Here is a 12191-nt window from a genome sequence, read left to right on the forward strand (position 1 = left end):
GTTTTTCTTTAATTTGCTTGTATTGGGCTTTTAGGCACACCTTATGACAGGTGTTTAACTTTCTTAATATACATGAGTACTATTGCACAAAAAATTACCCTGACACACCCCAAATTTGACGTATCACCCCCATATATTTCATAATAGCAAAAATATCTTGTCAAAATTTAATTAAAAAAGAGCGAATGAAAAATCTGGTACACATGAGACATAACATGATCGTAGAACAACCATGTATCATAGTTTGACAGAAAATTACACACTAGCTATGAAATCATCCTATTTTACATAAATCCTAATTTAAAATTCAATCATACGTACTTTATTCTCCAAATTTTATTAATTTTATAATACATATATTTGAGGATTTAATTCACAACAAACCAAATGGTTTCTAAAAGTACATATAAAAGGGTAACTGAATATAAAATAAATATGGTTGGCTATAAAATGTATGAATCCAATTGATAAATTTAATTGAATGAAATAGATATAGCATATTAATTTAATTAATTTGTAAGATTGATGAAATTGTGATCGAAGATTAGCACTTGTCTGAGATCCTCAATTATAGCATGATCTCGGTTACAATTTGATAATATTTATGTTTGTTGATTTGTTGCCTCATTCTTAGCTGATTTGTTTGATTACAATAGGCTGTAGACGTTAAAGAAAATAACAAATATACAGTTTGTGTACTTTCTATATTAAATTGATTCAAAATAAAAATTAATATAAAATATTATCTGAATGATAAATATATAGGCAACCAATCTCTAGATACAAAGTGTCCACATTTATTTTTTTATGATATTCATACACCAGAAATAATGTTACAACAAGACGACAGAATCCATGGTAGCAAAAAGACATGTATTGGTGAAATGCGGATGAGTTTGCTATTGGTGCTTATATTATCCTTGACAGTAGTCACAGGATAAGGATGCTTACACTTCCCAGTAAGATCCGTGCTGAGACCCCTGATTCCCATAACAAGATAATCCAGCTTCAGATCTTCAACAACATCTAAAAGTTTCTCTCTTGCATCACCCCAATACACTTTTGTAACAACAAACCTATCTGGGAGTTAAATGTGTGAGATTCTTAAATGGAAATTGAATGGTTTGTGGTTTAATGGGATTGTAGATTGTTATTTGAATGAATTTGGATGGCTTCCAAATTGGTTTTGGTGCATATGAATGCTTGAATTTGAATTGAAATGAATCATAAACATGACTTGTAAATGGAATGGTCATATTAACATGGTTTATGAGCAAGACTATGACTTGATGAATAGGGCTAAGGCTTGATGAAACCCTAATCATGCATCAATGGACATAACCACCACTTGAATTGAAACACAATAGGTCTTGGTGACTTGAATATACAATGCCATGAATGCACCAACAATCCATGGACAAAACAACAAGGCATTGACAAATAGGCTGAGGTGGATTCAAGACCAATGACCAGATGAAAACAAGCCAAGAGTGGACCATGTTCTTGAGAGGATCCGATGAAATGGGCTTAAGCAAAGCCTGATCAAACCATGGGCTAGGCATTAGGTATGAGGGTGATCCAGATGAAATGCCATGGGTGGAGAGAGAATGGGAGTTAGGGGACCATAAGCATTGAGCTAGGGAAAAAGGTTATGGGAGACAAGGATCAAGCAAGAGTATCCAACATGCCAAGGATAAGGCAAAGGATGAACTAGGGTTTGGGGCTATCCAGCTAAAAAGTTAAGCCCTAAGACCAAATCCTCCTTGATTTGGGTTTCAATGGGGTGTACTCTTCAACCAATGTCTTTAAATCAAATATGATGCTTCATACACACGTCTTGAATGAATGAACCTCTCCAATTATGGTTTTGATAGCCAAGACAAGACCCATAGAAGCTCCATAGGATCCCATCATCATATCATCAAGAATTAGGGTTTAAAAGTCCTAAGGAGTGCTTAGATGTCATTTTGTTGAATGCACATCTCTAAAATTAGGCAATTAGGGTTTCATATTCCCTATGCTTTGATGAATAGTCAAGCCATACTTCTAAAGTTTGATTCACACACAAACCCTAACTTTGCAAGTCTGGAGCTTTGAATCTATAGTGATCCATTAATGGGTTAATGATGCATATGAATGAGTTATGGATGTATGCAAATGATCCCCAAGCCAAGTGGTTGGATGAGAAGATGAAAAAAGTGGACGACAAATTTTGGGGTACAACAGTTGCCCATATTTAATCTTCTTGAACCTGAATATAAGAATTGCGAAATCTTTTCAGGTATTCAAGGTAGAAGAGGATTAAATACTAATATATCCAAAATCTTGCCGGAACAGACGGTCGCACTGCTAATGTATGTTTATGTGTTTTGATATTCTACGGGGAAATTATTGATGGAGAGCATGATATGCATGTTGCATGATGTATGCTTTATTTTCATGATGCATGAAGGTTTACATGGTCAGATCGATGTTATTTGTGGGATATGGTTCTTTATTATGGAGGGAACTCTAACTCGTCATCCATTATCAAAGAGGCTAATACTGTGAAATCCATGTGTTAACACTGCTATAGAGGAATCCTTCTAAACCTGTTGAAGAATATCGGGATACATGATTCAACCGGGCAATCATCTAGATGCCACAGGTGTTCAAGCAAAACTTTCAAATTATTGGTCATCCTTTTAAGTTCATCGGAATTTTACAGTAATGCACAAATTTTTCCTTTAATGTAGCTTTTATTATTCTCCTGAGTTTTAAAACATTATGTGATTAAGACAAACCAATTATTTTGCAAGCAAAATGCAGAAGAAGAAAAACAAGTGATAAAAGACAACTGAATTGTATTAATTATGAACAGGACCGTACATATGGTGTGTACAAAGATGCAAACATCCTTAAGGAAGACATCGCAAAAATTGAAAAATAAATGAAATGGCAATCAGAAGTATTTTTGTATTTTTTCATTGATTACAATATTGGTCGTTATCTACCGTAAGACCTGAATCCCAAGAACTTGCTTTGATTGACGATGATTGAATTGATCTTTGACCGTTTGAGATCTAGCTTGTAGCGTGATGGGCTCAAGGATCATAGTCAATGCCTTTATCCCTAACTTTTGTCTGGACATTTTCTATTCTTTTCGTCCACCGGGATGCTCCTTTTTGCCTAAGTCGCCCTTTCGGGTTTTCGACTTAGCGAGTTTTATATTTTATTTCATCTCTAACTTTTGCATGGACAATTCATTTTTGGTCCATCGGGATAGCCATTTTTTCCTAGATTAATTTTATGAGGATTAATCTAACCGGCTGTTATCATCGTTTATTTTTAGGCATAATATTTTTTGACTATGTCTGCATTCACCGGAGATGGCAATTCTTCCCCATCCATTGTTATGAGGATTAGACCTCCACCCGAGAAGGCCTTCTTGATGACAAAAGGTCTTTCGTAGTTGGGAGTCTATTTGCCTCGAGAATCTGAGTGAATAGCAGAATACATTTTGAGCACGAGCTCTCCTGCGCGGTACTCACAAGGAAGAACTTTCTTCTGAAGGGGATGAAAACACAAGCATGTGACATATCCTTAATATAGGTATCAACATATGACTAATTGGATATGCGTCAGAAGTTAAGAGGATACATGCCTGAAAATGATACATACAAACTATTAGTAATAACGTAGCACAAGTGTTATAAAAATGGTACAAAAATAGTAAAGGATGCAAATATATTACTATCAATAGAGTGCAGCTAGTTGTCATATGTTTAGTCTTCCGCATACAACATTCAGCTAACTTGGAGTACATGTGAACCAAACAAGTGACCCCCATATACACTCATGAATCCTCTCCAAGTTAGTGAAGTAATTGAGGTAAACCACATCCACATAATAGGAAGTTTTGTCCAGAAAAATGGACATGTCAACCAAGTACAACAGGAATGTGCTCGATACATATGTTATATGCTGCATAACCTGTTCATCATCACCAGCTGCCAGCTCTACCGCTGTCAGTTGTTATGCATACAAACTCTCTAGGAATCGAAACCTAGCATGACACCTTCGTGTGTCTTCTATCTCCTTCAAAGAAATCCATGGGATAGCTCCCAAATATGTCACCATCAACTTCATTGCCTCATCTCTGATAACTCTATCGTGGTCTAACAATCTTCCTTTAATCAAAAGATGCAAGATACATAAGACGTCATCCAGTGTGATGGATATATCACTGTGTGTGAGATGAACAGATGGCGTCTCAGAATACCACCTCTCAACGAATGCAGACAGCTTACCATGGTTAATAGTAGAATATTTGGTCCTGCATAAGTCTCGCAGTCCAGATAGTTACATCACATCCTAAAACCATTTTCCAACAAGTTGTGGCAGACTCACAATCTTCCGACCATGGTTGATGCATTTTAAAGTATCATGGTCCTAAAGAAAAATAAACCATCGTCAAAAACATTGAATATTATAACACATGTGTTTCAAAGAATAAATACATATGACTTTTACCTCTCTGTCCCACACATGCCTGACAGCATGGTCCGGATATAGAGGCAATAGCGATAAGTCGGACGGACCTCCTCCAAACCCCTCGGGTTCTTGGGCTTCCTGGGCATCATAAGGTGACACATGCCTCCTTCGGAAAGACGAGGCAAAGATGCATAAGCCCCCGAAGTTGACGTCTCTACATCAACGAACTAGAATCGTCTTGTGTCTGTGAGTGTCGGGCTCTTTCCTTCCGAACATATGCATATTATGACACTCTGTTGTGCCTCAATTGTTCTTGGTTATCAGCCATAATGCCCATAATTAACCGCATAAGCATTATCCAGATGAAACAGTTAAAGTAAAGGCAAACAATGCAGACAGACTAAATATGGAAATGCATTTCCATATCACAGGAAAATCAAATTTTGATCAAATACGGAAGTGCATTTTCGTATTAGCTTACAACTCGGCAAAACAGGAAAATGACAAAAATGCATAGAAATCCAACATTATTTAAAACGCATTGTTCAACTAAACTAAGTATCAAACACATTTCTTAGTTAATAAATCATCTAAACTACCTATAACACAACCTAATGATGAATTTCTACAAATGTATAGAGAAATAAAAAATGTATAGATAAATCTAAAATATTCATCATTGCTTAGTCAATGGTGAATGTACCACATGCAAGTTGAAAAAAATATGTTATAATCACCAATTTCAGCCAACAAACATCTTATACACTATGTCTAAACTACATTACATGTGATTTCTACACATTTTTAATCCTAATCATTGACTTCTACTCATTTACACTAAAACTCAAACATTTATTGAAAACTCAAAAAACTTATCTGAGATTGATGGTTTTGATGAAGTTGAATGATGTTACAAAAGAAGCTTGATGTTCACTTGAGTTTCCTTGAGCCTTATTTGATGAAATTTGATTTGATGTATAGTAGTGTATTGAGAGAATTTGAAGTAGTGGTTGAAGAAATGTGAAATAAGAATAATCTAACGCAACTCTTATGCTCCAAAATATTTTAATATTACCTTACATTTGAGTGCATGCAAAGATATATCTAAAAAAACAGAAGATATCTGTGAAAATTACATGCTACGGTGGAAATAGTTAGGGTACTATAAAAAAAACTCTCTTATTTTTCTCATGTTCTTCCTCATTGTTTGTTTTTTTATGGGGTAAATGGTCTCTCTTCCTTCAATTTACTAATGTTAGAATGTAGAAATTTATATGTAGAGGCATTTGCTTTAATGGCTTATCTTACTATTCTCGTGATCTTTATTTACCCATAAAAAATGGTGATACCAATGTTTTTTATATTGATTATACTTTCAGTTATAATTTAAACTAATTATTTTGATATTTTGTAATGTTATTTAAATATTTAACTATTAAAAAAATTATATAAAATTTATAATGAAATAGACTAGTTTACTCTGAATGAAATAAGTATTGTTCAGACTCCCAATTAAAAAGTAAGCAAAGTAGTAGAGTAGTAGAATTGTAAAAACAATATTCTTTCGGTCATACACGATACATTAGTGCAACTGTCGGTGGTCAACAATCTTACAAATTGTATTTTGTGGTAACTTTTCTCACGCTGCCTTCTTCCATATTCTTCATTTCAATTAACAGGGCCATACATATATAACTGTCATTTTCGATGTTTTATTAAGAGTGATTATTCTCCCCAAAATAATGGACAATGAGATGCATCCTGCAAGAATTTCCAAACCTTTCAAAGTAACAATGATTATTCTCCTCAAAATAATTGAGAATGCATTCTGCAAGAATTTCCACAATATTATAAATTACTATGGGGACTATATTCATTTTAAATAGTTTATTACAGTAGACGAATACACATACACTCCCACCAAACCAAATATTTACAATTCATACTATAGACCCCACTAGATAGCTTTACCACATCTCTACAAGAACGCCAACTATTAGCCAAATATTCATTCATAAAAAATAACTATTTGCCAAACAAACCCATCTCTCCAAAAAAAAAATAGTAAATGTGGCAAAGTACTTCAATCACGGGATTATATGAACCTAACAAATCCCATGCAATGACAGCAAATACTTTAATCCCCTAGTACAAGTCAAAAATTTGCCACACTAACACAAGTTGAATAAAATCAAAAGAGCTTCCGAAAAATATTTCCATTACCAACTAAACCTTTTTTGAGAAAATAATTCATATTTTATACAAGGGTACGAAGCAATCACTTATTTGACACATGAACCTGTATATTTAACAATTGACTCAGCACTGTATTGTTGCTGAAAAAGAGTACAACTATCATATGTAAAAACGGGTAATATGCAGCAAGAAAAAACAGGATTACCATTGTTTACACCATGAAACAGTAGGTCAAAGAATTCAAGGTGACTAACCTTCAGCAGATTAATTATTTTCAGCAGATTTCTCATAAGAATTATGTTCTCGGTTGGTTGATCAAGAATCTGTTCCAACCCTTGTGTACCCTACATCAAGCCAGGAACAGGATGCTTGATTACCTTAAGAAACCTCAGTGGCTCACTTATAGAGCACATGCAAAAACCTGACAACTGTGTACAATGAAAAGTGGAGAGAAGCTCAGACAAAATATTTGCACATCAAGATCACTTGCTTTTGTGACAAGCAGGCACAATAACCCACCAGTGTAGCATTTACAAAAAATCAATAATGCAACACACCAGCTGCATTATGTTCAAATGTCATAACCTGGCAACGCAAACTGAGTTGCAAACACCTCAACCCGTGCCCGAAGCTCAATAATGTCCCTATTGCTCTCAAGTACCTTATAAATAGTATTCTGCAATTTCCCATGCTCTCTCTGCAGCATGTTTGCGATTTGTGCAGCTCTAAAGAGAAAATCAGCCATTGTCTCAAAATCGGCCTCCACACACCCTCTTGAAGTCATGGCAGGGGTACCTAAGTAATACAATACAGCATAAAAAATCTGTCTCATAAGAATGCACCACCAATTAAATATCCTTAGCATAAAAAACATAAAAGATTCAAGCCTGAAAATTATCGCTTACCTATCCTTACTCCTCCAGGAATTATAGTTCCATTATCACCAAAAATAGCAATTTTATTCAAAGTAATATGACATGCCTCACAGACCTTCTCGTAAAATTTACCTGCAAGCCAAAAAAACATAGGTCATGTTATTACCATGAACACAAAAATCAAACATCACTAATTCTCCAGCTTGAACCTTATGATTGAAACATAATTTGTGATTTAGAGCGGCTATCAAACTCAACCAAAGCAAAAAGCAGAAAACATACAAACTAGATGAGTCTAGTTGACTTGTTAGCACTAAACATACAAGGATGCAATCTGCAATATATTGTAAAGATATGGCATGGTAATAAAGTACCTGTCAATCCCAAGGGCCTTAAATCCCAAAGTAATAAATGGTTGTCTGTACCCCCAGTTACTAGGCGGCATTTTCTTCTCAATAAAGCACCCGCTAAAGCTTGAGCGTTCTTCTTCACCTGCTGCATGTATGCCTTATACTCAGGAGTGGCCACTTGTTTTAACGCAATAGCTAGCGCAGCAATGTGGTTGTTGTGAGGCCCACCTTGTAATGATGGAAAAACAGCAAAATTTATCTTTTCTTCCAAGTCATATTGATCACTTTCATATCCCTGACTAAGTATCCCTCTTTTCCTTGGTTTTGTTCCCTTCCGATAAAAAATTATACCACCTCTAGGACCACGAAGACTCTTGTGAGTTGTCGATGTAATAACATCACAATAATCAAAAGGGTTAACACATTCCTGCAAGGACCATAAACCCATACTATTAAAGAAAATAACGAGCATACAACTTCAAAATTGAAAGCGCACAAAAATAAAATATTAGTGCACCCATCCAGAAAATGGCCTACTAGGATTAACTTTAAAGTGTAACACAACATTGACATTAAAATCAACACGGGCAAAACTTGATTCAGGATTAGCAAAAATTTTAATTAAAACTAGCTGACAGCTATGGATCCAAATAATGAAATCAAGCCTCCAAAAATAAGCAGAAATCTGTAGAGTCCATACAAACTACTAACCACGATTAAGGAAGACTTCCATTCCAACTAAATCAATAACGGTTAAGAGTGAAAAATGCAGATGAACTTTTGGATTTTATGATTAAATGGCAAAGAATCATATAAAATAAATGTAAATAAAGAAAAACACAACGGCTACAATCCCGTAACCCATAAACATATGCAACCAGTAACTTCCATGAAGGACCACCAACACAAGCCATGACTAAATTTTAAGAGTCAAATACATGCAGTAATAAAATCTAACTTGATAAGTACCAGGATAAAAGATAATACAGACCTTAGCTGCAATTATCCCACTAATCTGAGCAATGTCGCCCAATAACACGGCTCCGCATTTATCTGCAATGTGTCTAAACCTTGCATAATCCCATTCTCGAGGATAAGAACTCCCACCACAAATAAGTATCTTAGGACGAAAATCAAGTGCCCTTTCCTCAAGCTTATCATAATCAATAAAACCCGATTGAGGATTAATCTTGTAAGGTAAACTCTCAAAGAATATAGAAGCACTCGAAACTTTTTTCCCATTAGGAGTATAGTATCCATGACTAGTATTCCCTCCAGAAGGAGTATCCAACCCCATGATTCTATCCCCGGGAGACAACAATCCAGTGTACACGGCAAAATTAGCTGAGGTACATGAATATGGCTGCACGTTCACACCCCAACACTTGGGATCAAGATTAAACGCTTTCAAAGCACGCTCACAACAAAGCGTTTCAATTTCATCTATATACTGATTTCCACCATAGTAACGCGCACCAGGCATTCCCTCAGAGTATTTATTCGTCAAATGACTTCCTAACGCTTCCATCACAGCCCTACACACGAAATTCTCAGAAGCTATCAATTCAATACCTTTAAATTGACGATTTTTTTCCTTCTCAATTATCGCGAATATGTCAGGATCCGCAAGATGCAAGGGCTGATCTCCCCAGGATCGAACTGCAACCTTCCGCGACTCAAGATCTCGTTCCACTGAAGCTCTCTTGGTCGAGACCGTAGAGGAATCACAATCCCTTCGTCTTTTCAGACACATGGAATGACCTAGAATGCGAAACTCCTCAACTTCTCTATCATCTTCTTCGTTAATGTTCAAATCGGTATCGATACTACCGTTCTCTTTCTCCGTCTGCGGTTCCATGAGCTGAAGCGGAACCGTAGGGACCGGGTGTGACGGATCGCGAAAACTCGATTCGAGATGAAGCGAAATCGAGTCGTCGGGAATCGGAGGACGGCGAGGCGGTGAAGCGTGAGAAGATGAAAAACTGAGAGATAAATTGGATTGGTGATGAGAGAGGTCCATCAAAAACAGTTTGTGAAATCGAAGAAACGGAGCAATGAAATCGATTAACAACAACAACAATAGAGGAATTGACAATAGATTTTACAGTCGCAGTGATGGTTGAGTAGAGATTGTGTGAGGAAAATAGAAGAATAGGACATTGAGATTTAGCGGAAGGAGAAGAATTTGAAGAAGTGAGGAAGAAGAAGAAGAAGAAGAAGAAAACCCTAACCCTAATAACCCTAATAACCCTAATAAGAAGAAGCGAGTTTGAAGGGTTGGGGGATGAACCTGGACGCTGATGATGCTTTGCTGTATAATTTTGGAATGTCGTCTTTACTGAACCATTTCTTACTATTAATACTAATACTATCAATTTATTTTTTTTACATCAATCTTAATTTTAATTAAATATTTTATTTTGAGTTTGTACTCAGAGAGTGTACTACACTATTACTATATATGTCAAATTCTATTATTATTATTTTATTAAAATTCTATTAGATATATTCTGTCAAATTCTATTAAAAAATTTAAATTATATGTCAGAGTTATATATTTTTATTGAAATATAGTAAAACTTAAAATATAAAAATACATTTTCATTAAACTTTATTTTTAGATGCTATTCAAATTTTTAACTATTAATTCAAAGACACCTTGTTAGTATTTTCCTTCCTTTTATTCTTTTATTGATCGATTATCTAACAAATGTCTCAAAAACACTTTTCTAGAATCAGATAAAAAATATTATAATGAATATAACTTTTTTTTAAAACATATCTAAAAATTAATTGTTTTAATTTTCAATTTATTAAATATAAATATTTTTAAATAAAACATAAATTTTTAAACTCTTAACTAATACTCAAAAATATTTATTTTTATTTATAGTAGTTTCAGACGGGCACTTACATGTCCGTCTTTCCGCTTTCTTTAATACTGATGCTTATAAAATAATATTATATTTTTATTTAATTTTAATTTATTTTAATTTATTTTAAATTATTTATAAAATAATTAAAGATGATAATATGAAAAATAATAAATCATCGTATAACCGTCTTATTGTGAGAATGAGAAATTAAGAGTTAAAATAAAACTGAAAATGATATATTTGAAAGGAAAAGAAAGCTACACTAAATTTATGTTTTGTTAGGTAAAATGTATTTGGATAAAGTTAACGAATTAATTGTTAATAACTAATATTAAATAAATTATTTTCAAAACAAACTTTAATAGTTTACTATATTGAGTAGACTTTTATAATTATTATTTTTGTTTTTAAATTTTTTGACATTGTTATTGACACCTCACGCCTAATTATGTGTGTCAATTTAAAAGTGATTGTGATAAAATTAAACTTTTTTTTAGAAATTAATATGTTTCTATACTGTTTTCATTTTGGTCAAAATTCAACCTATCGTTGAATAAAAAAATCAACATATCATTTTTCTTTTTCTTTTGTAGTGTATAACCTTTTAACTAAATGCATTTGTAGACTTTTATTTACCATATGCATTTGTAGACTTTTTTACTTATATGCATTTGTAGTTGAGTTGTAAGCTTTACTATGGAGATTTGACTTAATTATTTTATTAGAATCATATTTTCTGTTAATCATTAGTATGAGATAATTCTCATAAGTGATTAACGGTAATGTATTGTTATTGTAAATTATTTTTATTTAATAGAATTATAATATTTCGTATGTCAGGTTAGTATTTTAAAATTAAATATGTTATTTGATGAAATACACGTTTATGATTGATTTAGAAAATTAGAATGTAAAAGATTTAGTGCATATTCTTTTTTCTCTATTTATAATTTAAAACTCAAAATTTTATTATAATAATCAATCAAAAAATGAGGAATAACTTCTTCTTCTATTATATATTGATTTTAATATACATGAAAGAGAAAAAAAAATAATAGAAATCATAAAAGTTATTTATTTAAACTGACTTTTGTGTTCGACATTAAATTTACATCAAAATTTAAAATTGAAATAGTGTTTTTTAAATAAAAAATATATATTTATAAACAATAATTTGAATATTTGTCGTGAACCATGTCCGTGAACCGTACATGAGCAATAATTTTTAATAATAAAATAATGTTAGTTAATGAAGCGATGGAGTTGATTAATAATCATTCCGATATTAAAAATAACTTTTAGTAGTAAAATAAAATTGTTCAATAAAAAATAAAAAATTAAATAATGATTTAATTAATAAACATTTAGATATTAAAAATATTCTTAATAATAAAATAAAGTTAACTAATAAAATATAAAAT

The 12191-nt window shown here is 33.1% G+C and overlaps 1 protein-coding gene across 1 annotated transcript; it reads right to left on the bottom strand.

Annotated features, from left to right (window-relative positions):
- Window positions 1–6741: 6741 nt before the first annotated feature.
- Window positions 6742–10226, bottom strand: LOC127085705 (serine hydroxymethyltransferase 7). The gene is made up of 4 exons (XM_051026205.1): window positions 8886–10226; window positions 7919–8321; window positions 7575–7676; window positions 6742–7464 (listed from the first exon to the last, which is right to left on the bottom strand). Exons 1-4 carry the CDS (start codon window positions 9912–9914, stop codon window positions 7241–7243), a joined length of 1758 nt encoding a protein of 585 aa, XP_050882162.1. The 5' UTR covers window positions 9915–10226; the 3' UTR covers window positions 6742–7240.
- Window positions 10227–12191: the final 1965 nt, after the last annotated feature.

Source organism: Lathyrus oleraceus, chromosome 1, assembly GCF_024323335.1.
Source record: "Lathyrus oleraceus cultivar Zhongwan6 chromosome 1, CAAS_Psat_ZW6_1.0, whole genome shotgun sequence".
Classification (NCBI taxonomy): Eukaryota; Viridiplantae; Streptophyta; class Magnoliopsida; order Fabales; family Fabaceae; genus Lathyrus; species Lathyrus oleraceus.

What these genes read in the sequence shown, in the direction of transcription:
- LOC127085705 (XM_051026205.1), bottom strand. Translation starts at nt 9,914, where the DNA reads ATGGACCTCTCTCATCACCAATCCAATTTATCTCTCAGTTTTTCATCT. An exon ending in GTGGGATAATTGCAGCTAAG is followed by an intron (nt 8,322 to 8,885) that starts GTCTGTATTATC and finishes TGGTCCTTGCAG; the next exon opens with GAATGTGTTAACCCTTTTGA. An exon ending in TCCTGGAGGAGTAAGGATAG is followed by an intron (nt 7,465 to 7,574) that starts GTAAGCGATAAT and finishes TGTATTACTTAG; the next exon opens with GTACCCCTGCCATGACTTCA.